This window comes from Grus americana, chromosome 1, assembly GCF_028858705.1.
Source record: "Grus americana isolate bGruAme1 chromosome 1, bGruAme1.mat, whole genome shotgun sequence".
NCBI lineage: Eukaryota > Metazoa > Chordata > Aves > Gruiformes > Gruidae > Grus > Grus americana.
This window is the reverse complement of record NC_072852.1, coordinates 25955694-25982399: the sequence shown is the minus strand read 5'-3', so window position 1 is coordinate 25982399 and position 26706 is coordinate 25955694. Positions and strand designations below refer to the sequence as shown.

The 26706-nt window shown below is 43.3% G+C and overlaps 2 protein-coding genes across 4 annotated transcripts in view; one reads left to right on the top strand and one right to left on the bottom strand.

Annotated features, from left to right (window-relative positions):
• Positions 1-1797: 1797 nt before the first annotated feature.
• Positions 1798-19675, top strand: WNT16 (Wnt family member 16). Its single transcript, XM_054813232.1, has 4 exons — positions 1798-2470; positions 2563-2810; positions 4783-5069; positions 13170-19675. Exons 1-4 carry the CDS (start codon positions 1812-1814, stop codon positions 13632-13634), a joined length of 1659 nt encoding a protein of 552 aa, XP_054669207.1. The 5' UTR covers positions 1798-1811; the 3' UTR covers positions 13635-19675.
• Positions 19676-24181: 4506 nt separating this feature from the next.
• FAM3C (FAM3 metabolism regulating signaling molecule C) overlaps positions 24182-26706 on the bottom strand; it is a 30640-nt gene continuing 28115 nt past the window's right edge. For all 3 annotated transcript variants that reach the window (XM_054847590.1, XM_054847599.1, XM_054847607.1), the window contains one exon: positions 24182-25926. In XM_054847590.1, coding sequence (XP_054703565.1) covers positions 25837-25926 — 90 coding nt within the window. In that variant the 3' untranslated portion in view covers positions 24182-25836. The remainder of the gene's footprint in view (positions 25927-26706) is intronic.

Sequence of the window (26706 nt, the reverse complement as noted above, 5' to 3'; positions counted from 1 at the left end):
CTCTAGACTCTAGAGATTGTCCTATACAGAAATACTCCTGTACGTGCTGCTTTTGCCCAGGGAGGAGAATATTGATGGAGGAAATAAGAGAGATGATGTACATGGCAGACGGGAAGCTGAGAGGCAGGAGAAGGGAAGAGGCTGGGGGATCTGGGGACGAACCAGGCTGCAACAGCCAGAGAGGAGTTGCAGGGGCTGTGGGTGACAGGGGAGTGGTTGTAAGGGAAACAGATGGGAAGCGAGGCAGATGGGGGATTAGGGCACAAATGCATAGTAATCCAAACTTCTTTAAATCAGATGGTCATGGAAAAATGTGGTTTCCTTCCAGTCCCTGCTATAGATTGAATGGGATGATCTCAAGAAGTCCCTTACGATTTATATTATTATTCTTTTTCAGCATCAGCCCTCCAAACTGCAACTCTTTCACTTTACAGGAGTGTGCATGACCAAAGGGTTTTCCTAACTACATAGTGGTTATTGTAGCAAAACAATGCAGGCAAAGTCAGATCCCAGCATATGGAAACCAAATAGACTGGTAATTTATTTATGGTATCATATATAAGATATGCTACAAACATGATTGGAATTTTTTAAATAGTTATTTTTCTAATTTAAATGTTACATTGTTATTAGCATATAAGATTCTGCAGCTTCTAGAGAAAAATTCACATATAAGAATTTAGGACCAACGGCTCCATACTAATTTAAAACCAAAACCAAAACCAAAATCCAAACAAACCACAGAGAAGAACTCTGTTAAAAGAACTGGCAGGAAAAAATCATTTCAGAGTGGATGATAAATGCATATAGCAGATCAAGAAGCATATAAGAAATATATGGCTGCTAGACCAGGGCTTTGAATTAACTTTAGTAGGTGGAGCCAGGAAGCAGCAATGAGGATAAAACGAACCATGTGTCCTGGAATAATTAGATAATTCTCTGACACAGCCCACACAGTTTTGGCTGGTTCAGGCCTGTTTCATGGCCGGTTCCCTGTGTTCCGATGTCGTCCTTCATCCATTTCCCTCACTCTGGACTAAGTTCCTCCGCAACCACAAGCAGATGTTCTCCAGACTACAATTCAGAACAGAGAAAACAAGACGTATCAGAAGGTTTAAATAGCTCGTGGGGTCATATGGCGTCTGCCCAGAACTGGCGATGCTATGGAGACCCTTTAAGAGCAGGCAAATGAGCACGAAGTAGGAAGGAGACATAATTTTATAGATCTAAATGTACCACAGACTATGCTCTTAAAATATCTCAGCCCATCCATGGGGAAAAAGTTAGGGGGAACACCGCATCTATGTGATTATTCCTCTACATGTTGTACTCTTAAAAATGTACATCTGTCATTTGAGAAGATTTATTGCACTCTTCACTTAGAACCATTGTCAGTCAACAAGAGCTATTTCCTAGTTTACAACTGTGTCAAATTAAAGTCTTTGCAGAGCTGCTATTTTATCCAGATTATTTTTAGTGCAGGTGTTTCACTTACACAGAAGGAAGCAGCAATACATTGTGATCAAAGAGGACTTGAAAGTCCAGAGTGCCAACACCAGCTCTTCATCAGGTGCTGGCTGACTCATTGGCTTTTAAATGTGCAAAATGAGTAACTAACAATTATTAAGGCAGTAGCTGATAAGCCTGTCTCACTGAAGTTAACAGGAGTGGACAAATGGTGTCCTAATGAATATTGATGCCTACTCGGGAGCCAGTTAGTTAATGCTGCTGAAGTGTAAGAAAATTTGAATAAAATGCGGGGGGAATGTTATGATTTATTAACATCAATATTTTGTGCAAAATTTCTGTGGATGAAATCACCGCAGACCCACAGGTTCTTTTGCCTGCAGCCCCACTCTGCCACACCCGGACCCCCGCCAGCACCCCTCGCAGCAGTTTCTCAGCGCTTCACACCCCAGAGGAAAGGGGCAGCACCGCAGAGGGGCTGGCGAGCAGCTGCACCAGTCCCGGCCGGGGCACAGCAGTGCGGTGCAGAGCGGTGCGGAGCGGAGCGGTGCGCAGCCCCCGCGCTCCCGACGCACCCCGGCCCGCCCCGGCCCGCCCCGGCCCCCGGGCGGCCAATGCGCGGCGGGGGAGGCAGAGCCGGGGACGGAGCCGGGGAAAACATCAAACCCAACTTTCTCACCTTGAAGGGAATCAAGCGCTCCCAATGCTTCCCCTCCTGCTGCCCTCCCCTCCAGCCCATCCTCCCCGGGACGGCCCCCCGACGGCCCGGGCTCCCCCGGCCAGCTGCCCCCTGCCCCTCGAGGAGGAGAGAGCCGAGTAGGGGGGCGCCACTGGCGACCGTCCCCTTCGGTCCCTGCTGCCCGGGGGTCCGGGCGGCGGGCAGCGGCGGCTCGGCGGGGCTCGATGCGGCGGCCATGGGGCGCGGGGCCCCCCTCGGACCGTGCCTGCTGCGGGCAGCGCTGCTGCTCGCCCTCTGCCCCGCCGCCGCCGGCGGCACCTGGATGTGAGTAGCCGGGCGCGGGAGGGAGGGCTGCGCGGCGCCCGTCCCCTCGTGTCCGCCGGGGCCCGGCGCTGACGGGGGGGCTGCTTCTGCAGGTGGCTGGGCATCGCCGCCGCCGGCGGGCCGGAGAAGCCGGGCTGCGCCAGCCCGCCGCTGAGCCGCCGGCAGCAGGACCTGTGCAAGCAGAAGCCGGAGCTGGTGCCTGCCATCCGGGAGGGAGCGCGCCTCGGCCTCCAGGAGTGCCGCAGCCAGTTCCGACACGAGCGCTGGGACTGCCGCCCGCCGCCCGCCGCCCGCCGCGGACCCGCCGCCCCCGCCGCCTTCGGGCACCAGCTTAGCAGCGGTGAGTGTCCGCCCCCACGGGGCCGCCGGCCCGCAGGTGCGCCCGCCGCCGCCCCGCCGGGGCAGGGAGGGGCGCGGGGCTTCCCCGGTTCTCCTCTCACCGGAGGAGTCCCGTGGGGAGGGCGGCGGAGAGCCGGGGCTCCGGCGGGGCGGGCGCGGGGACCGGCAGCGCCGGGCAGCGGAGTGCCGTCGTGGCGGGCGGTTACCGCATCCGCCCCGGGAGGCTGACACAGGTACACGAAATGCACGGAGCTGACAAAACCTGCCACTGTCTTTCCAAAATCATTGTTCCTTATTGTAATTTTTGCTGAATACGTCGGTGGATGACAGTGCCTTTAACTAGATCCACTTAATTGTGTTGAAATGTTGTTATTCTTAGACTGATGTTGGGTTTATCCCCTTATGTCATAATTACTAAATAAGTGCGGTAATGACACATAGTATTTCGAAAAGGTCACTCGATTGCAGGTAAGAATCTGCTCACAGCACCGTATGCAATGTGAATTACATTAAAATGTATCGTATGTGCTCAGTTATGCAGTATTGCTCAGCCCAGCAAGACCAAAGCTGCTTTTGTTGCATGAACTGACGATGGCACTGCTGAAATTTACTCTGAAATAAGGACGTTTTGTTTGTATCAAATGGTCTTGATCCCACAAGATTCTTTTGAGCACTCTGCTCAGTGATTTTGCTGTAGCCGTTGATGTGAACTCAAGTATTGTAGTACTTCATTTTGTGTTTGTGCAATCTTCACTTTATACTGCAACAGTGAAAAAACCCCAAACGTTAACCATGAAAACATAAAATGAGCAATCAAGTGTGATGAATATTCCAAAAAGGAAAAGAAGAAAAACAGGGAGCAGGAGCAGTTTACGCCACCACATGTAGCCATATGTGTTGTATGTTAGTCCCTTCTGTCCAATGGGGAGGACATTTCCTACAAACCCATAAATGAGTGGCACTGCTAACCCACAAAGCTTCACTAGTGTGTTCTGTGGGAGCATTTTATGATGGTACCAGCACCACAGACTGATACAAACAGGAGGGACAAACAGGAACTCTCCGCCCATGAGTGGAAACTTGGGAAACTGGAAATAACAACTTGTTTTTAAAACAGCGGAAATTAGTAAAGTGAAATTTTAGCTGCAGTTAATGGCCAGGCATTGATTTTCAGTTTGCTTAGAGAGTATACCTTGCTTAACATGGTTTAAAAATCTGTGCCACATTATGCCAGAAGTCACAGAGAATAGTACTGGCTGAAGAGGCCCAGGCAGGTCCCACCAAGATTCTTCTGAGATATAAGAATTAAAGGGTTTTTATACTGCTGTTTTTTCCCATGGCCAGCTTGTTCTAGGAGTAGCACATGGCCTAAATATCCTTGTGCCATCTCCATTTCTGCCTGGTTTAAGATTCTTGGAGCTGTTTGCAACCTTTGTGAATTAGAACAACCTCAATGTTTGCTAAATTTAGCATGAGGTGAGTTCTGGCCCTATACCAAAGTAACCCGGGATCGTGACAGATTCAAGTTCCTTCTCTGGGATCTGAACTAACCTTTTCTTCTTCTCCAAATCAATATGAATAGTGAAAAGTGGAGTGTGGAGTAAGGGGTTTGGGGTGTGGTTTGTTTAGGGTTTGATTTTTTTTTATTATTAAAACTTAATTGGCTTGAAAGTTTCTGTGGCAAATAAAGTTCCCAACCAAATTTAGATAGGAGTTACCAAAAATCTCATGGTACAAGCAGTCAGAGACAGCACCATTAATAGCATGGTCATAGAAAGAGGCCCTGAAGTCTTGGACATGAACATCCACTGCTTTAAACAAGTTAACTCTACAGACCAAGCTGTGATGACTTTAAACTTGTAACTGTTCCCTTTTAATAATAAATAGTCTGGCTTGTAAAATCGGTTTCTACAGCTCCGCCAGGAAGGTAATCAGGGAGTTATGAAGTAATATATTCATGCCTTGCTTTGTAGGCACGAAGGAGACTGCGTTCATATACGCAGTGACATCAGCGGGCCTTGTGCATTCGGTGACGCGATCGTGCAGTGCAGGGAACATGACCGAGTGCTCCTGCGACACGAGCCTGCGGCACGGCGGCTCGGCCAGCGAGGGCTGGCACTGGGGCGGCTGCTCCGATGATATCCACTACGGAATGTCGTTCAGCAGAAAGTTCCTGGATGTGCCCGTTAAGGATGTAACGGGCAAGAGCGGGAGCGGGCTGGCGGTGATGAACCTGCACAACAATGAGGCTGGGAGGCAGGTATGTGTCACCATTCAGAAATGGGAGCAGTTACTTGGTCATCTTCATTGACAAAATGTCATTAACCAAACGAGGCCTGTCCTTGACTGCAGGTACAGATGGGGCCAGTGGCAAGAACAGCATTAACACCACTGAAGCAGAGGTGTACAAACCCGGAATCAGAGCTGGTTTTAACTAAGTAAACTTCATAGGTTGAAATAAAATCCACAAAATATTAATTAGATCTGGGCTAATAACCAGAGTAATCTCAAATAGATATTTGATATTCTGTAGCAAACTCAAAATAGTCTTGTTATCAGCATAATACATTAGGAGTTTTTTTCATTTATTATCTGTAATATTCTGTTATTATCATGACCTGCATTTTTACTTCCCTCTAATACTGAATGAGCAGAGAGAGGGGACATAAGGCATCGTTACCCCATTGGTATCCACGGTCTGGGGTCTGCATCTGAGAGCAGAATCATTCAGAGAGGAAACTGAGAGTTAAGCTTTTACTTAACAAGATGGGATGGAAATGTCACTCCTGTTTTAAAGTATCCCACTGGTTAGGGCACTCGTCAGAGAAGTGAGGGGTGACTGGCTTCAGATAGCTCTTCTTCAGCCCAAGGGACTTCAAACCCACAGCTGCAGAAGGAATGTGGGTGTGTGTGATGTTCAGTCCTTCTGTCTTGTTCTGCAGAGGATGATAAATGGGGACAGAAGAAGCCAATATAGGGAGGTGTGAGTCTGCAGTCCTGTGCTTGGGCTTACATCTGGAATGGCAGAGACTCAGATTCTGGTTCTGGCTTTAAAATTACTTTTTCTGCTTTACCTTGGAGTTTTTAACGTTGTAAGTGTTTAATGACTCTCTCTGGCCCCATAATACTTTAAATCTGTTCTGGTCAGTGACACAGCTATAACTAAAGAAAAGAAATGGAGACCCTCTGGTTTTGACTACACATATTGATGGACTCCACCATAACTCGGTAATTTCCTGTAGCCAGAAGCAGCATCAGTGGGTTTTACTGAAAACAGCTTACCTATCTGCCGTAGATGGGGACTAACCATAGTAAGCCATCGTAAGAGCCGTGGTGGTATCATTGCAAACTATTTTAATTTAAACTAATTTTTACACTTTATAAGGTAATATATGTTATTTTATTCAATTCAGGTATATAAATGGAAAACCAGAAAATCTTTCAGGGACATAGGCCCTTTTCAGGTCTGAAGTAGAAGAAGCAAACTTTATACCTAAGCAGATGCTGACAACAGTTACTGTGAGTTTAATTAGATGCCAGTCAGCTAATGTAAATAAGAGGAACAGAAGATTAAGTGATTATTTCCTTAGGGAAATAGCAAAGGGTCATTTATCATGCTTGTAGAGAGAGTCAGTTAGGGGAGGAGATAATCATCTCCATAAAACTATCTCTCTTAATTTCATGATTTTTAATATACAGTACAGATATGAATTTTTATTTTAGTACTCATGTTTGTCATTAGACAATGCTATTTTTCTTGGGTTAGGGTGACAGTGGGAGTGTAGGGAAGAAGAGTGCAAAGCTCCAGAGGAACTTCAAAGAGAAAGAGAGATGTGATTTCTGTGTTTAGATGGTCTTCTCTTTGATACCCTGCTCTTTATGTTAGCAGCAGCAGTAGAATCACAGAATCACGGAATGGTTTGGGTTGGAAGGGACCTCAAAGATCATCTAGTTCCAACCCCCCTGCCATGGGCAGGGACACCCTCCACTAGACCACATTACCCAAAGCCTCATCCAACCCGGCCTTGAACACTTCCAGGGATGGGGCATCCACAACCTCTCTGGGCAACCTGTTCCAGTGCCTCACCGCTCTAACAGTAAAGAATTTCTTCCTAACATCTCATCTAAATCGTCCCTCCTTCAGCTTAAACCCATTACCCCTTGTCCTGTCACTACACTCCCTGATAAACAGTCCCTCACCATCTTTCCTGTAGGCCCCTTCAGGTACTGGAAAGCCACAATTAGATCTCCCCAGAGCCTTCTCTTCTCCAGGCTGAACGATCCCAACTCTCTCAGCCTGTCCTCATAGGAGAGGTGCTCCAGCCCTCTGATCAGCTTCGTGGCCCTCCTCTGGACTCGCTCCAACAGCTCCATGTCTTTCTTGTACTGGGGCCCCTAGAGCTGGACATCAGTACTCCAGGTGGGGTCTCACAAGAGTGGAGTAGAACCGTAGTTTGCTGTCCTTTTGTCTTCAGTGACAGCGTTTGCTTATGGTCTTCCAGCACCACCCTTGTGCTCATCTCTAATTGCTGCAGGTATGCCAGCACAACTGTCTGGGCTCTTGCGCTGTGAACTGTACCAAGGAGCTTTAAAAACACACATATTCACACACACAGCCTGGAAGAGAAACTTTTTTGGGGGGTTGATGTCTTTACAGTTGGATCAGTTCCCTGACCTCACCTATAGCGGTCGCACAGACAGTTGCACACCTGCGTCATGGGGACAGGAGTGACTGGCAAAGGGGAAGAGTGCATTCAGCTGAAGATAACATATTTTCAAATAGTGAGCTAAAGCTACAAGGGGTTGGAGGATGAGGTTAAGTGAGTCCTCATTTTCCAGAAATAGTATTTTTGATAGGATCCAAAGTTGTCTTAGATACTTGTTACATGCGTGAAAATATAATTGATTTGGAATCCACATATTTAATGTTATGCAACTGTAGTATCTTTTATTACTGTTCATGTTGAGCAGTACCTCTTACCATACATAACTTCATGAAACCAGAGTTCTAGACTAGGCTGTCAGTCTCTGGGAACAGGGTAGAATCTGGCCCAAGAAGATCCATCAGGTCCTGAGGACCTCTCAGGGTTTCATGCTTTTCACGATACTGAGCTCTCCAACGAGGCTCTCAAAATATGCTGTCACAGGCTCATTGGGTGCACACGAGACATATGTTTATTCCTTTTCCAAGACACTTCTTTGTTGGTTTTTTTTTTAAAAAAATAATCCACTGAAAGGCTGGAAGATCCTTATTTCACTGATTTTGTATCAATGGTGTATTTGTTGTTCATTATCTTGGAAGAAAATATGCAAGGTATTTAGTCAGCTTCTGCAAATAAATATTTTGTAACTTAATGGCAAACTGTAGGATAAAGCAAATATTTTGACCACTCTCCTGAGTGAAAGAGAATATTTATGGTTGGTACTTGGGATTTCTAGCAGTGATATTAGCCAAAGTAAAGTTGAGGAGAACTCTTGATTTTTGTAGTTTCAAAATTCTTAACTAGATGTTGGAAAATGTTGACCTTCATGTTTTGGGGCTTACAAGAAGGATGTTTTGCAATATATTTTGGTACCTTATGACCTTTTGTAATAAATACTATCATGTTCCTGGTTCTGCATCTTGCAAGAGCAGTCTTGCAGGGACAATATTTCTGAGTTTGTTTGGAGTTACTAATGGAACTGGTATGTGCAGAATTCTCTTCTTCCTTTCCCATTTCCGTACAAAATACTATTCTACATTTCTACATCTCATAGTTAAATCCAATAAATATAAATTTTAAAACAGTAAGGATCCTTTGACTGGGCTGTCCACTGTTTAGGATACTAACCTGAACCTCAGAAGATCCCAATTTCATTCCTTACTCTGCCACAAGATAAGTGTTCATCATCTTTCATCATTGTAATGAGTCAGGCAGTGTGGGTTGACTATTATTGTATTAGTATTTTTTTTACAAATTGAAGAATTCTACTCAGTTTTGCACTTGTGGAAATTTATTTGGTGTGCAGGACTTGTGTTCTCACATTGAAATAGCTTGGCTCATCAGAGTTTCTTTTTACTGATTCTTGTGGGTTGGTAACAGACCCACCAACAGTCTGCAACTGTTCTTACGTGCTGTACCTCTGGTGGAACATATGCTTGTCTTCATGAATAGTCCTATTAGTTCTACGAGTGGCTTAAATTAGGCTGTTTGATTACAGGCATCGGTTCCCATTGCAAAAACAAGTACTGGCAGCCCCCGTCTCACAGCTGAGAACAGTGCCTGCAAACAGAGAGCTCAGCTTGGGGATATTAAGCATTAATTGGCATTAAGGGGTATATAAACTACAGTCGCACTGATACTTTCTTTTGCTGAAGACTAATCTCCACTTTCTGTCCGCCCGCCTGTTCTAGCCACAAATTCCCAACCCACGCCGCTCCCTCTGTTAATTGCATTTGATCAGTGAAAGGAAGTCAGTTTAAAAATGATCTTTTTTTCCAGGTTAATTTTTAACACAGCTCAGTGTTCAGCACTGTATCCGGTTCATCACTTACCCCTGTACTCTTGTTGCGCTAGTACCACCAGAGCTGAGGGCAGTGACAGGCCACAGGGGCAAGAGGAGCTGCTCCGGTGGGCTTGTGGCTGAACACAACGCTCGTGGACCCAGCTCATTTCCACACTGATCGCGTCCCACCAGAACTGCGTTGGCTCTGCAGGCACCCTCTTAGGTGTGTTTGCAAGAAAACGGCAAGAGAAGATTCCTAGTCCCTAAATTTTGCCAGGTGTTCAGCTTTGAGTGCTTGTTCACTGAAGTTCACACGGCAGCCTGAGATCCAGCGGCATGTTTTGTGGTCAGCCAAAGCAAGATGTCAGCTCCCTGTGCTGGCAGTAGAGGCAACCCAAAATATGCTGGAGTCCAATCAGAAAACTTGCCCATCCTAGCAGCTAGGAAGCAATAACCTGGGTTCATGAACAATTGTGATAACACCATAAATCATTCTAAAACAGATTGCATCAAAGCTTCATGTGAGAAGCCTGAGCAACAGAGAATGAAAAACCCCCAAATGTCTGTAACTGCTACAGATGCTCTCAGTGCTTCCACACTCAACCACGTTTGTAGTTTTTGCATTGATTTGATCTTCCATACACTGCCAATATATGCTGCATTTTTATATTTTTATGTCAACCTGAGACTCCAACATCAGTTGCTGCTCCTGTTTAGAAACTCTGTCTCCCTTTGGTTTTTGTTAATTTATCCTCAGAGGAGGACTCTGAGTGTTATCTACTGGGCTACTTGCCCACATGGAAGTATCTCACCCTTAGCACCTAGCAGACATGTCCAGGGCTTCCTCTGACAATTTGTGGATCCTTCTGCCTCATCCAGATTTTACTATGCCTGGTTCTAGCAGACTTGGATGCCCACTTCTTTACCCAAACCACAATGTATATTTTTCCCCTGTTGTTTCTTCCCTAGTTAGTACCCTGTCATATTGCAGTGAGAGCAAGGATTAAATCTGTAACCTTATAAATCCTACAGCACAATGTGATTTCGAACTACTTTGAGATTCCAGTTACTTGTCTTGATACAAATAACTAGTCATTAGAAATTGGAAAATACTGTTAAATCCCTTCTGTTTGTAAATTGTGTGTAAAATGTATTTGTCAATACTGTGTGTCTCTTGCCCTTGGCATTTTCTTAGGTTATCTGTAGTCTAACAAAGACTTTCTGTCCTTGGATCTCTAATTGTCATCTGCCTCAATCACTGTTATGTCTTAATGATGCATATTCTGACTACGCAGTGATTTCCTTATTGATAGATTCTGGAGATACGAGCATAAGGTCACGCCTGTCTATTAAACAGAAACGAGCCTGTGAAGGAGGGAAGAGAAGTGTCTACAAGAATTACTGCCATTTGATTTGCCAGTGAAAGAATCTGCGTGTGCTCTGGGGTGAGGGTCTGTTTGTTGCAATATTCTTATTTCTCCAAGGGTGGGGAAAAATCTCCAATCCCAAAAGCATTCCACAGCATGTAGAAATATCTCCTGTATTGGTGCACCGCTTCACCAGGTTTAGTTTGGAAGGCTTATGGCTGTTCTAGGTCAGGGCATACACCTGCTCTTTCTTGCTAATGGTTCTTTGAATACCTCGCTTGTTTGGCTTCTGTAGTAACCTCGACCAACAAATAGGTCCTGTTCATTCACCAGAGATACGACTCCAGGCAAACACTTTGGCCATGTGTATTTTTAATAATGTTTGTAGAGTTATATGCAAATACCAACTTGGTCTTGTGTCAATATCTTTGAGGCAGAATGTGCCAGGAGGCCTCAGCTCCCACTGGATTTAACCATGTCGGACTCGTCCCAAACTTCGGTGACTGCATTTACCGTGATGAAAAGTCCCAGTTTAACACAGGGGTAGAAACTGCTCATTTTATCTGTTCTGTGCCTTGACTAGCTCTGAAACTCTGAGGATGGCATTTGTGCTGCCTGAGCTACAAAGCAGTCTGGGACCTGAGTTTATTTCTGGTCCTGCAGAGGGTCAGTGGGGCTCGGTAGGATTTCAGGGCTCCGGTCTCACTGCAGAATCAGGGCTTAGGAACAGGCACAAATGAAACTGCTTTCTCAAGGAAAAAACAGAGGAAGGTGTTAGATAGTTGTCTTCTGTTTGGGTTTTTTTTCCCTAAGACAGTTTGAGAAAGACATAGATTGACAGTGGTTACTATTTGTGGGGGCTGTGGAGTAAATGAAGGTTTAGGGTGAGCATTAATAAATATCATGAAGTTGGGGTGGAGGTGGGGTTTGTCTTCCCATTTTGTGGGAAATAGTGGTTCCTCCACAGAGCAGTAATTTGAATCTGTATTTGCCTTGCTGCATGAGAAGTTTTAAGAGAAACTTACTATGAATTCATTTAAAATTCACACTTTCCGTTACACTTCCCAATTGCCTTTATTGTGGAAATTAAATATGAGGGGAAAGGATAGAAAATGGAAGATGGTAACATAGGCTTTCTACACCATTAACCGCTGGCCTGAATGAGTCTACAGGATGGCTCCAGAGGGTCCGTTAATGGAAAAGTAAACCAAACCAAAACAAAAATTATGATATCTTGTCCTTTTGCTATATCTGTGCATGCGATGATTTTTCTGTGCACTTTTCCAAACTATAATGTGAGATGTGTCACAAGTCTAATCGTATACTCTGACTATTAGGTATTCCAGAAGGAAGTATTGATTGTCTGCTGACAATTTGAGTTGCAGTTCCAGATAAAGAAAGTTACTGCTTGTTTACAGATTCCAGTTCTTTGAGGCTTGGTCTTGTATAAACTGAGCCAAAATTCTTGAGTGTTGCAAAAGCTTATCGCAGGCTGCAGATTCCCATTGTTGGTCAGACAGTTATTGTTCAGCCCAGTGCTTGCATCTGCACGGGTGTAGAAAAGTAGCTCACCTAAGGGTATTTGAATGTTGGTAATAACTGCGGAAATTTTGCTAAAACATTGAAAGGTATAAAAGTAATGTGAATGCAACAATCAAAGTTTGTTAAGTAGAGCCATTATGCAACTGGAAACACTGGAAACCCATGATAGTACTACTATGTCTAAATTACAAGAACAGGGTTTGATCCCGTAAGTGGTAAACACCTGAGATTTACTCCAGAATACCTGAAGATAGCTCTGCTGACCTGTAGCGGCTCCTTTGATGGCTTTTACCTGCAGCTCAGAGATGTGGCCGTCCTCCTGCTCTTCCAACACAGGTCTGCCCTGAGGCATCTCCAGCCCATACGCTGCGCTGCTTCCGATGCTGAGCCATGCTGGTCACACAGGCACTGTTGTGCAACCTCGAGCCATTCCTGTGGCCTTAGTTACAGACTACGTTGTGAACGTTTAGTGATCCGGATGGTAGCCACAAGGCAGCCTTAAAAGATGGCATAGGCCTGCCCAGTAAATGTCTTCCAGTGTAGGAACAGTGCCGTTACCTGTCCAGTCTCTGCTTCCCTCCTGCTATTCCCCACGGGAGCTGTTTGCATTCTAGCGGTGGGAGCAGTGACACAGGACGTGTCGTTTCAAGTATTTAGGATCCTCCAGAATGAAAATCCAGCCAGAAATACAAGCTTTCCTTATTGCGATTCAATATTGCTACGTTATCGCCATTGCAAAGTGCAAATGCAGAGCACTTCTGGAGATCAGGCTTCCCATAGCAGGGGTCCAGAGTTGGAAACCTGATTCCTAACATTTATCCTCCTGTGCTCTGGCTTCCCTGTCGCTGAAATGGGAGTGATAGCTGTAATATTCAATACTTCGAGACCTCTGTGTTACTGATGTCAGGCAGTATTCCTAATGAATGAAAGACCACATCCAAATATTGTTTTTCCTTTGCTTTCAGGCTGTAGCAAAGCTGATGTCAGTGGATTGCCGTTGTCATGGTGTTTCTGGGTCCTGTGCTGTGAAAACTTGTTGGAAAACGATGTCCTCCTTTGAAAAGATTGGCCGGTTTTTAAAGGATAAGTATGAAAACAGCATACAGATATCAGACAGACTGAAGAAAAAGCTACGCAGGAAAGAGAAAAGCCAGCGGAAAGTACCAATTGGGAAAGAAGACCTGCTGTACATAAACAAATCACCCAATTACTGTGTCGAAGACCAAAAATTGGGGATCCCTGGGACTCAGGGAAGGGAATGTAACCGCACCTCGGAGGGACCCGATGGCTGCAACCTCCTCTGCTGTGGGCGCGGGTACAACACCCACGTTGTCAGGCACGTGGAAAGGTGTGAATGCAAGTTTGTCTGGTGCTGCTACGTGCGCTGCCGGCGGTGCGAGACCATGACCGACGTACACACCTGCAAATAAGAAGAAGTGCAGCAAACATGGCCAAACCATCCCGCGCAGTTTGGTACACGCAACTGCCACACAGGCAGCAATTACTCTTACCGTGTGGGATTGCAGGGGGATGAGCCTCAGGGGAGTGGGTATTGCCAAACAGCGGGGAGTCCAAGAATTTGGCATGTGAAAGGGCAACTGAGCGAACAGCAGCCTGCTCGCAGGGACAGCTAAAACAACAAAAAAGGACTCCCGGTGACACATCTGAACAAATAACTCCATGAGCAGGGACAGACACAAAACTTTCCAAGTCTTTAACAGCCACAGCATCCTGAAGGTCCATGTGGTCAGTAGGTGCAGTGGAGAAAACTCAAGATCTCGTTAGCCAGTGACTGAGGATTTAAGAGGATGTGTAAGATACATTAGATATAATCTTTATATCTGTATTTCTAAAACTAGGACTAGATGGATCCACTAGATGGTTTATTTCTGCAGGCTTTAGAAAAAAAAAAAAAAGGGGGGAAATGTTCTGCTGTTGACCATGAAGTATTTGCTTTGTGACCCTTTGGAAAGCCATCTCCTGCATAATGTGCAGGAAAGCACCTGGCACTGAGAAATGTGCGTGACCGCAGAGAGCTGGGCTCTGCCTGGACAGATGAGGAGGGCCCATTGGCATGGAGCAAGCTGTGTCCAGAGTAGAGGGGTTGGAGCACAGCTTGGTGAACGTGAATGGTGTACCACATAGCAACCTCGGGACTTTTTTTATAGGTTGTCTTTCAAACGCACAAAGGACAGGTCTGAGGAGGGACAGAAATATAGTTTGGTATTTGAAGGAAATAAAATCCTTCATAGGCGTTTCCTCAGTATCTGAACACACAATTTGCGAGTCAGCTGATTGTCACCCCACTGTTGGACTGTATGCGATAACCTGCCGTGTTCAACCATCTTGCTGGTGGTTCACCGTCATTTTCATAATTAGCCATGTGAGACTCAGCCCAAAGAAATCTTCCATAAAGTGAAAAAAACTTTAAAACATTGCTTTCTCTTATAGAATAAGCAGCTAAGAACTTTCCAATAGGTTGCATCCTAAGTAAGTTCCATGCACAATGTAATTTATGGATTGGCTCACACCACTAAAATATTTAAACAGTTATTGATAACATTTTCTCCCCCTCCATATGTTGGCTCAGTTTTATTTCACATCTGTGAAAGGTTGTTTATTTTTATGCAATGATTTAATGCCTGGCTTAAAAAGCATCACGTGAAAGGATTTCTGTTGTTTAAATGTGCAAAGACCTATTTTTGATAAGACAAGAAAGTTTATATTTTGTAAATATTTAAATTATGCAAGTTATGTAAAAGGTTTTGAAAACTAATGTGATAAGATTACAGCCTTTGACATTTGTTGGTTAGATATTTGTTACTATTGTAGTAGCCTTTAATTGATTTTTATTTGCATGTGCAGGGGGAAATTAGAGAATTACATAATTTTTTTTTACCATCAGTGTGGTTATAACTATTGCAGTTAATACACACTGATGAGAAACACTTACTATGATTTTCTAAATGATCAGTTAATTGCTACTCTGTTTTCTTTTTTATTCTTTTCAATCCCTTTTACCAACAGTGAAATCCCAGCTCCAGCAGTAGGTGCAGGACTCGCACTGACATCAAGGGGACTTGCATGGGTTTGCAATCCCTTAACTTGTTCTACACTAACAGTTTTTAGAAAGAAATCATCTTAGACAGTTTGGTTGAGGCTTTCAAAGTTACTTTGAGGAATTAATTTCCTGGTTGGCAATTATTTTCCCACAAAAGATGGTGGCCAGATTCTCTATCACTCTTTATCAGATGTGTAGGTCAGGAGGAAGCAGACAAAATCTTCTGTGGTGTGGTACTTCACTGCCTTATGTGGAGTATCTTAGGAACACCAGTTCAGCGAGCAAGAAGTCCTTTGTCTGCTGGTTGTTTTTGGACCTTCCCTCCACATTTGACCAGTCTGTAGCCATTGACCTAGCCAGATAAGTATCCTGAAGCCACAAAATTTGCTGTCTGTGGGAAGGGTGCTCGGTGTACCAGTTGCTGTCACAGGAGGATTCGACACCCTTCCTGTGAAAACTTGAATGGGGAGGACATGTCCTGGTGGAAGACCCTAAAGAGAGAGTTGTCAGCCCCAGGTTGTTCCCATCTACCAGAGATGAAGATAAACCCGCAGTCTCCAGAGGCCATGGCACAGCACTTACTGGAATCATGGATTGGGACATGCTACTGGTCACTGTAGATATGAAGGTGTTGTAGAGACCACCCCCCTCTCTCTCGCTCTCTCTCAATCTGCCTTATGTCAAGCTGATGGTAAGTGCCTCGGTGTCCTACGTGAACCTGCTCCTAGTGGTGCCTTTGCCAAGACCTGTGTTGAGGTCACCACCATTTTGTTGTACGGGGCTCCAGCAGGAACCAGCTGTTGGGAGTTCAGCATGGAGATCGAGATCTTCTCTCGAAGCAGCTCCAATCTGTGTCTCAAAACTACCTTAGCTTTTATCAGACCTAAAGTTTCTTCCATGCCTGATCTGTAAAATAAGGAAAATCACCAATGCACTTCTCAGTACGCCTTAACTTCTTGCAGTGTAGGAAATGAGGACAAAATGGTCCTAGACTCCTGGGCCTAAACAGCTTCAGGGATTTGCCCAGGAGAAAAATCTCAGCAGGCTGTTTCTGTGGGTTTGAATGGGAAGGCATTCACATCAGCGTTGCACTGAGATGTGGGGCAGTCATGATGCAGCCAACACAGTCGCGGTGTCTCTTGCCTGCTCGGCTAGCCAGTATGTGAGGCTGTGGTAATTCTGAGAGGTCGTCTAGTTCCAACAAAATAACTTTTTGTTTTTAAATGTTGTTAATAAAATATTTTTTTCTGGTTTATGGGGGGGGAAAAGAGTTTGTTTTTTTAAAGAGTGACAAAAGGGAACAAAGAGAAGTGGCAACACACATGGTTTATGAATGCTACAATAGCTCAGCAAACAAGGAAATGGTTTTGAAGTTTCACTGGCAGCTGTAGGACCCATCTTTCCCCTGAGAAGCTGAAGAGAGCAATTTCATGGGAGATGTCATTACACTTTCTGCACTGAGTGCAGAGCACTGGTGAGAGCAAGCGCATGGGGTCTGCGGGGCTGCCGCTCGCTCTTCTGCTGTGCTAACGTTGAGGGATTGGAGGGGGGGAGCAGAAGCCAAGCTGAGTGCATTGGGGAGACTGGAGCATGAGCCCCTCTCTTTACCTATCACAGCTGAAATTGCTGTGTAAGTAAGTTAAGCTCCACTGTAACTTATCTAAGTTACATCCATAAAACTAGTTCTGCATAGGCAGCATCTGTAAAAGCAGTTCTGGACAGGATTAGGATATGCGCATTGTTTTGTAGTAGCATCAGGCTTAAATAAATAAGCTGACATCTACTGCGGTATTTATTCCACAAAACTGCCTTTACTCCTTCCACACTCTGGAAAAGCTCTCCTGGGTGAGAATGAGAGGGAGAACCGGCTGTAAGACAGCATGCCTCCTTAGCTTTTAGAGAAGCCTATGTACAACATAGCTGGTTCAGCTGCTTCTGTGGGCATATGGCACAGATGAATTTCATTCACTCACTTTAATAGGGTGGGTTTTTTTCCCAGTGCTGGGACTGGAGGATCAAGGTTGTTGACTTTGAAAACATAGCTTTATAATAATCTTGTATAGCTTTACAATAATACATCTTTTCTCTTTGAAAGTAGCTGCGTGTGTGCTTATCTGAGCAAGAAAGATTAAAAAAAAAAGAAAGTCACAGTTTGAGTGGGGGAAAGGTTTTATCTCAGACCTGTTCCCTCACACTGACCTTTTATGCATGGAGCAGCCGTTTGTGAAAAGTAGCAAACGTGTGAAAAATGCCACAGGTTTACTTTTTGAAGAAAGGATAACTGTAACCTCTTCTGAAAGAGCAAGTTACATATGCCATTTTGAAAACAGAAATGCATGCGTGCTGGCTGCGTATTTGAAGAGCAAAGTTGTGTTGTTGACTGACAGGCTGACGTACTCAGAGGAGTTACTGCAGGACTACAGCTGGCCAGTCTGTCGACACGCCAGCCTGTGCGTGCTCTGGTAAGGGAAGAACACCGTCTTGTCCTGCCTGTTGGAGATCCCTCGTCAAAGGATGTCAAAGGCTGTGTGGTAAATGGAGATTGTCTCCATTGCTATCAAAATGTCTCTCTGCACTTTCCAGTGAACGGCAAGTATGTGAAACGTACGTGTAAAGTAACCAGCAACAATTAGCATTGGTCATTCAGAGGAAATGGTGTTGAAAGGACTTTTCTGACGAAGCTGAGATGCTTGATTTCATCGAAGGATAAGGTTTCACAAGACAGAAAACTTGACATTAGGGTGGTTCCTTATAGTTCAAAACTATCATGGCTAGGTCAGGTAAAATGCTGAAGCGGTACCAACTCACTCTGCTGGCTAATGTTTATGAAAAGCGTGTAAAAGGATCATCCCACTGTGGCAGACTTCATGCCAAATGAGGCACTGTCTTTCTGAGCCCTCTAATGTATTGTAGATATCACACAGGGTGGAATATCAGGAAGTATCAGGGTGGAATAAATGTTATTATTTGTTCCAGGTAACCTGACAAAAACGCTAATTGCGAATCCTCTCCTGACTGTATCCCGTCTGTCCTGCCAGGTGATCTGGAATGCCCAGATCCGGTAGTAACAGTGAATGTGGTATCATGACTTTATTTTTCATTTCACACAAGGATTTGTAATACCATTTTTTAGGATTTTACACACTTTCACATTTTTTGCTGTCAGTGAATCGGCATGGGCAGACGCTAGCTAACAATACCTAACTGAGAAACAGGGCTTCACACCCATACGTCCAAGAAGCATCACCAAGGAGGTTAGTAGTGGTAGCAGTTGTATTCTGACTATAAATGGAAATCTTTGGAGAAATGACATGCTCAAAGTCACTTGCAAAAGCAGTGGCAGACCTAGGTTTAAAGAAAAAAGGAAAAAAAGAGAATAGGCAGGTCTCCTGATCATCAACCCAATGCATTGGCTACCTGGTCACTGCATTTGTTTCTCAGCCCGTGTAGTTTGAAAACTGTGGTTCGCCAGGTGGGACTGTACAGTAACCATCCGAGTCATGAGTACTGGGCAAGTCCTGCTGCAGGGACCACTACAGGTTTTCAAGGGCAGGCAAAGACTAAAATAATCAGTTGGTGAAAATTGCATTTCCTAAACCTCCTGTTGTTTGTATTTCTGGGATTCAAATATGCCTTTTTAGCCCACACAAATGACAAATTCATCCTGACGGGAATAGAGTCTGTGAACTCCACGGTAAATGAATGCTGCAGATAAACAATGCTAAAATACCCCAGCCTGTCCTAGAGACTGCTGTTACATTGAATCGACAGCTGTGTAATTCCACAGGTAGTTCTGTTAAATAACTAACAGTTTACTCGGTTTAATGAGGGTTAATCCTCTCTGGCCACTGTGTCAGCTCTGCAGGGCTGGAGGTATGGTGGCAGGTAGGACCACGACACTGGAATTCATTTCACAGCCAGCCGCTAACGCTGACTGGTGATGCCTCTGGCCAGGGCTGGAGTTTGGAGGCCAGGGCTGGCTGCAAATGGCTGATGGCCTTCGGTGGAGGGGAGCTATCGCTTCATTTGCACAGCAAAGAGGCGTAACAAATAAGGCGCCTAGGAGAGTGAAGGCAGACGCAGGCGTGGAGTTTAGATGCACTAATTGAACTGGAGGAAGAGAGATTCGTTAGAGGATAGTGCCGCATACCTTGTGAAACCTTCTGCTGAACCGGAGCCTGCGAGCACGAGTAGAGTTTGTCACGGGCTGAAAGATCAGAGCCTCTCTCAGGGTTTGGCCATTTCATTTTCCTCTCAGCCTTGCTATGTTTATGACCATACAGCGTAATTTTAAATGAGCTGCACATTTTCCTTGTTAATACTTCAAGAATCATCAGCTTACCATCCATTTTTGCTTTTTTTTTTTTTTTAATATCAAGTTATGTGTGTATCAGGATGCCTTAATTAAAATGCTGAAACGTCTGATTGAGTAAGACTTCTATAATAATTTTCCCCAAACCTCTGAAAATTTGTATTTGATTGTGGAGCGGAGTGAAACACATTTCATGAGCATTTCTGATTTCTAGAGAAAAAGCTTGGCAGTATACTAGGGGTTAAAACCAGACTGCAGTATTATTTATGTGGATGATGATTTACCCTCTGTGCTGAAAGGTACATTGTGCCTCATGTCAGTAGCACAAAACCAGCTGACAACTGAAACAATGTCCCATTCTCCTGCACGGACCAATCTGCCCCAGAATCTAATAAATTAATTTGACACTCTATTGTGTCTCAGTATGTACTAAATAATATTTTGATGTTAAACATACTGAGTTTTTAGAGGATCTATATATATCATTAAGAGACTCAACGTGGAGAGGAACCCAACAGCAAGATACTATTCAATTCCAGTTTAAGATGTGCTATTTGGGTTTTTGAAAAACAGTTCTGGCTAGTCAGCGCCAATTATGCCAATGGGAGCAAAAACAGAAGTTACCTGAAACTTAGAAAACTAAGTTGTTAAGTTTTATGCTCGCTGAGTTCGGAGCTTTAGGCTGTAGTCTCATGTCAGGCTGGGTTTGCACGCCGGGTTGGCTGAGCGCGTGCTCGGGCTCTCTACCCCCTGCCCTGACCCCAGCCCGTCGATAGGTTTAGCGATACGGTTCACAGAAACCCTCCACAAACAGTAGATTTGGCTCAGTTTGGAGCAGCAAACTGCAGAAAGGACACGGCAGGAGGAACTCAGGGAGCTGACCAGGAGTAGTAACTCCTTGAGCTGACTGTACTGCCAGCATCAGGATAGTATTCAGCTATGGTTTCACACTTCACGTGCATTGAGAACTCCAGGTTTTGAACATAAACCAACCAAACCAAACCCCACAGAGCACAAATGGAGAATATTTGACAGAAGTTCTGCAAACAAAGCAGCTAGTGAAATAAATCCATTCTAGTCATTTCGATGCAAGAGATTTTAGGTAGAACCAAACTTTTGGCATTATAGAATGCTACAACTGCCTCCTGCAGAAGTTTTATGATCCCTCACAATGTGCAAAAATTGTGCCCTCTCAGGAAAACAAGCAAGCTGCGTACAGTAAGAAGGGTTGGGGCTTCAGGGCTGGCACATTTTCCATTGATCAATGATTTTATGGCACTACAACTGCAAGTAACCTCTTTAAGATGCCCTCCTTGCTTTGGGTCACTCAGGACTAAACAGCACTAAGGCAATACAGAACAGTACGTACTCTCTGCTGACACCATATTTGGGGTAACACAATTCTGTCTGCTTAACCTTGAAATATTAGTTGGATTCAGTGTTTCTTTTTTTTCCATTTGCTGATGTGCAATTGCGTAATTGCAATGCTAAGAAACCACTCTAAAAACCTCTTGCGTTGTAGCACACGATCAGCAAGAGGAACAGAATTAACCAGCTGCTTTGCCTCCAGAGATCAGAAATTTTCCGTAGAGGATGGAGTGATTTCTGTGCATTTTACACAGTACACAATGTGGCTAGACTATTAGAGTGTTCTATGCTGATCCCTAACCCTCTCCATATATATTCTAAAGCCCTGAAAGAAAGTTTTCATTTCTACATACTTCAAAGGATAACAGACGATGTTGATTTTATTTATTAATACACCACAAAACACAAGGTATATTTATCTACATTGTTTCTTAACCTGCTTTTGAGACATCTATGAGGGCTTAGATATAAAAGCCATAAATCAAGACATTATCCACCAGGTTTTCCAATGGGAAGGATGATTCAGCTGCCAAGATCTGGGAATGCGAGGCAGTACTGATAAAGACAATGTTGAAATATTCAAGGCTGAGGAAGATAATTAGCCAGAGAAGATTGCTGCAGCATTTGCTAGGAAAAAAACATTTGCAGACTATGTTCCACAGAAGATAGCACTCCCTTCCACTGCCATCCATCAAGCTCAAAGAGCAGACACGATTCCTCCTCAGATGGGAGTGCCTTTTTTCATGTCAGTGAGGTTATAGCTATATCTGGTACGGACAACACCCTAAGAAAGGAACAGACCTTTTTGAGGGAATGGGTGATTACAGATTTACAGATTATAGCAATTTTAAAAGGATAAATGCAAGATTAAAGGAACTGGGTTGCACGCTCTAGAAAGGAAAAGAAAGGGCCAGGAAGAATGTAGACATTCCAGAGGAGAGTCATCAATTTTTAACTTGCAAAGAAGTAATCATTAATTTTCAGCAAAGAAGATTTGGATGGTACATGACAAACCTATCAAGATGGTTAGTTAAGCATTGGAAGAGACATCTGAGGAACATGTTTTAACCGGAGTCTATAAAGGACGCATTAGATCTTGTTTGTAGGCTGACTACAGGAGCAGCAAGGAGGAACTGGAAGTGGATTTAAACTAATATTAAGATAATCAGAAATGTAATGAAATATCTCAAGTAGAGCACATGCTTTCTAGCCATTCTTCATTTTTTTGCCTGCAGGGAGGCAGCAGCAAGAGGCAGCTGAGCCCAGATTTTTGTGTCCTTTTGGCACATTGCTCAGAGGATGAGAAGCAGTGTCCCTCATGTTGAGTACAGCATCAGAAGCTACTGACACCTCATGGTATCACCAAACAGGCCAAGAGCTGCTCTTGCACCTTCTTTCTTTGTCCTCGAAGATCCCATCCAGCCTTCCAGGTTTCTTTTTAAATTTTCTTAGCCAGGTCCCTTGTATTAAGGCCAGCGTATGGCCTTACAGCCGTAACAACAAAGAGGATTTCATCAACAAAGAGTCCCTTGCCTGGTATCCGTGACCCAAGTCAGTTTAGGGAGGAACCATGGCCCTTCCCTTCCTTACATAGGAAAGTCAGTCCACGCGTACAGTGGCAGTATTATTACTTTATTTCTGCCTGGATTTATCCACCTGGCCTATATTTTACTAATACACTCATTCTTGAAAAACACTCACACTGCAGAAAATCCCATTTAGGAGACCTTACACATGCATCAAGCATTTAGTAATGTCAATGTTTGAGGAAACCAAGTGCCACAGTAATGCATCTGGAAAGCAAAACGTGCCGAGCAAAGGGAAGCTTTTTCCAAACTAGCACTTGGGAAACTAAAGCTGTAAAAGGCTGTTTCCAGAGGAAAATATAAGAAGTTTGATCATGAAAGGCAGTAGGAAAGATGCAGAGTGCATGTCAAGGTTGAGACCCCCTTCAGAGTCTTTCTTAAGATTCCTATTATCCGCATAAAGCAACACTAGTACAGCAATTGAGAGCTGTGGTTTGCAATGAAGTCTTCAGGTGACTTGGATCCCAGCTGGGTGCTTCTTGGGGAAAATGAAGTTACAATCTTCCTGTGTCCTCCCCCTCTCTTCGCACGGCTGCACTTTCTGAGGTAAACATTTCCCACAATCTTTCTCTTTCCTTCCCTCACTGCTCTGTTCTTAACAGGTCTGTATGATGCTGCAAATGTTCCCACCACCTCATGTAGGAAAGTACGCATCCTGGAGCTTTGTCACACACAGGTACTTTCACATGAAGCTGCCTGTATAAAATGCCTTCATCTTTGCAACCGACCGCTTCCTACCACCAGCTGTTGGAGAGACCAGGGAGGCCAGAGAAGTAATCTTTGAGTGTGGCAACTCAAAGGAAACACACATAAGATATCAGAAAGTCTTGCTTAAGAGTAAGCATCATAAAGCCTACCTCAACAAGAGGATACTGCAACTAGCCCACAAGACAGAAGAGAGGGCATGACTGGATCTTGTGACAAGTCAACAGCCCAGGATGATGGATAAGAGCAAGGAGACCCCATTTGCACAGCCACTCCAGTATGAGTTTTATATACTTGAAGAGTCTTACTAAATATGATAACACATGGGTTAGAGAACGAGGGGAAGATTTCCATCAAAATTACAAGAATAAAAGGATTTAAGGACTTACAAAAATAATCCTACCATTTTATTGTTTAAAAGGTTTGTGGCAGGTGCAACTTTAAGGTGTTAGAGTCATAATACATTTACTTAATTCAGATCGCTGAAAAAAGGCACAAATTTAAAATATACAAGGGCTAAAAGAGGTCTGCCTCCAGTCTTATCTCCTTTCCATTTAATTTTGTAGAGGAAATTTGAACTTTTTAATTTGATGAAAGATGAAATATTCATTGCCATTCAAAACTAAAAAAATGAAGACAAGAGTAGTCCTGGGCAACTATTAATTCATAGAAATGTTCTTCTCTTATGACCCTCCCAAGTAGCTTCAAAATTATTCTGATATTATTTTGGATAGCAGCATACCAATACTGGCATATACACCAACAAAACTGTATTGCTGTGAAAATTCTCAGGACTTGCACAATTAGTTTTTCACAATAGCCTAATGTTATGAAATATAAATTATTTTCCAATTGATAGAAATGGGGGAGGTTATTTTGATGAAAAAATATACATGATTTTCACATGTCCTACATAAGAAAATCTGAAACATTTAACAAAAGCAGTTTCACTGTATAAGATGTATTTATTGCTGCTCTATGTTAAACTTGATGGAAAACCACATTATTTAACAAGCTAGTTAAACATACAGAACACCTCAGAATCCAGTCTTACTCTGGTATCACAGGTTATTTGACTTACAAAGTAATTCCCAATATTGCTTGAAATTTTTAGTGCACAATTAAATTTGTCTAAGACATCAACAATAACAGTATTTTGAGTACCACTGTGCTCAACTTGCACTGTGGGTCCCTGAAAAATCCTTTGTGACTTTTGTCCCATGGTACTGGCTAGAAGTTTCTGAAGATTACACCAGAACTCACAACAAAGCTCCAAGAGATTACACCCAATTCCTTGTCAGCCCCTATTTTGTGAATACCAACACCATCAGTTACACCATACTAACTTAGCTTCAGCAAAGTTTCAAGCTGGCCCTACTTAAAAGAAACAGAAGTTTCCAAAGAAAGCTATGTTTTCTGACAGCTCTGATACGAGCTAAAGAATAAAGCCACTTCAACTGGGTCCATTTTTTTTCCATTTAAAAAAAAAAGATGAAGGAAACATTGTCAGTTAAGGTTAAATGTCACACATTGCATAACCCAAGATACGATGCTTTCTCTAACACCTCCCTGTAAGAACAGCTTGCTTCGGCTCACATTAGATGTAACATAGGTGGTAAAGGTGCACAACTGTGTACCCTGAAACAACTCTCGCTAGAAGGCAGACTGCTTTCCAGCAGGCTCTTTGTGATAGGAAATTCATTCCTGATGTTAGAACTAGAAGAGGAAGCCATACCCTTATGTACATTTACCATGTGACTAGCCACTACAGCTGAACAGCCATAGGTAGAATCGATGGTTAAGCAGCAGTACGAAAATTGCTATAAAAACTGAACAAGCTAGCCACAGTACTGCTGCTTAGCATGCAAAGTCTCTTCTACAAAGTAAACATTATTTTCAAGTTAAGCACGAATCCCTCCGAGCTGCTTTTAAATATCACACACACTATTTAGATATTTACTTTTGTTCTTCCCCTAATAAAAATAATTTATATTGCGCTTCTCATGGCATATCTGTTACACTATCACATATTCTTCCTTTGCTGATTATTCAGTTTTGATGGGGACTGCAAAATAAATTTCTGGAGCACTTGGGATTAGAATAACCAAACAACTTTAATAAAAAGTGATGCTGCCATTAAAAAGGCAGAGGATAAAAAAAATTAAAGCTCTTTATTAACTTATCACTAAAATCTACAATATTCCACAAAGGTTACATACTCACAGCAACATTACGCTGTTAAGAGGACAGTACAACATTTGTCAGGATCTGTTTATTATCCGCATATGCAATTCATTAGCCAGTTGATCTACAAGGTACTATTTACCACAGGCAAACTAAATACTGTGCTTTTAAGAAACCTGCATAGAAATGATTTGATGTTTCTTTTATTTTGGACATATTTACAGAAAGGATTTCTATGTGTGTTAGCAATAAATAATCTGAATATTCAAAATGTCAGTGCTCATGCACACACCGACAAGATGGTTGCATGCTTTAAAAATATTATTTACAGTACAGTCTCCTTCATAGCCCTCTCCCTACTAATAGCAGAAAGTGCATTTTCTTCCATATTTGCTCTCCTTTCCTTTTGTTTTCATTTAGTCTTGCTTCTGAGGGATACAGCCTTCCATCTCAACAACTTCTGGCCAGCCTTCGTACTTGTTTGTGTCCTTGTTGTTCTTTATATGCTATAAATAGAAAATATCAATCTACTGTTAATGTAAAGTCATGTATCCTGTTGCGTTAACTCACAGCTTTAAAAGACATTTTATTTACTTGTTTTCAGGCCATAGACAAAGAAGACATCACTATTAGCCTCTTGTGCTTTGTATCAAATATAACAATCTCTCAGTATTTATCACAATGTAACTTGCTCAGATAAGTGTATGCTTAAAAGAGTTAAGTCGTATAGGGAAAGCATTTTTAAAATTTATTTTGGATGTTTATTTAGGAAGAAAAAGACCAACTGCATTAAAACATGAACCACTAGAAAAAATAAATAAGAATACTACATTTATAAGGCACTGTAAATGAATAGTCAGAACTTTAAGAACATTATTTAATGGTGAATGTTCATTTTGTTGTTTGGTTTTTGGTTTGTTTTTGTGGTTTTTTTTTTTTTTAAATAAGGGTTTATATTTCCACCAAGCAACCATCTGCAGTCAGGTAAGACATTACTGCCTCCAAGAGTTTGCCACTGCTCCTGCACCAGTTCCCACTCCCTCGCAAAGCTGGCAAAAGAGAACACACCTTCCTTACTCTCCTAGTACAAAACTACCTTTACAGGTAACTAAAGGCAACAATGACATATGTTGAATTTTAACAGCTAAAGTATGGGAACGTATTATATTTCACAAATTTTGCTACGGCAGCAATAATTTTAGCCAGAAGAGCAAAGTGAACAGCAGGGAACACCAACACCGTAACTACCACTTATTTATCAGAGGTCTACCATTGTTAGTGCATCT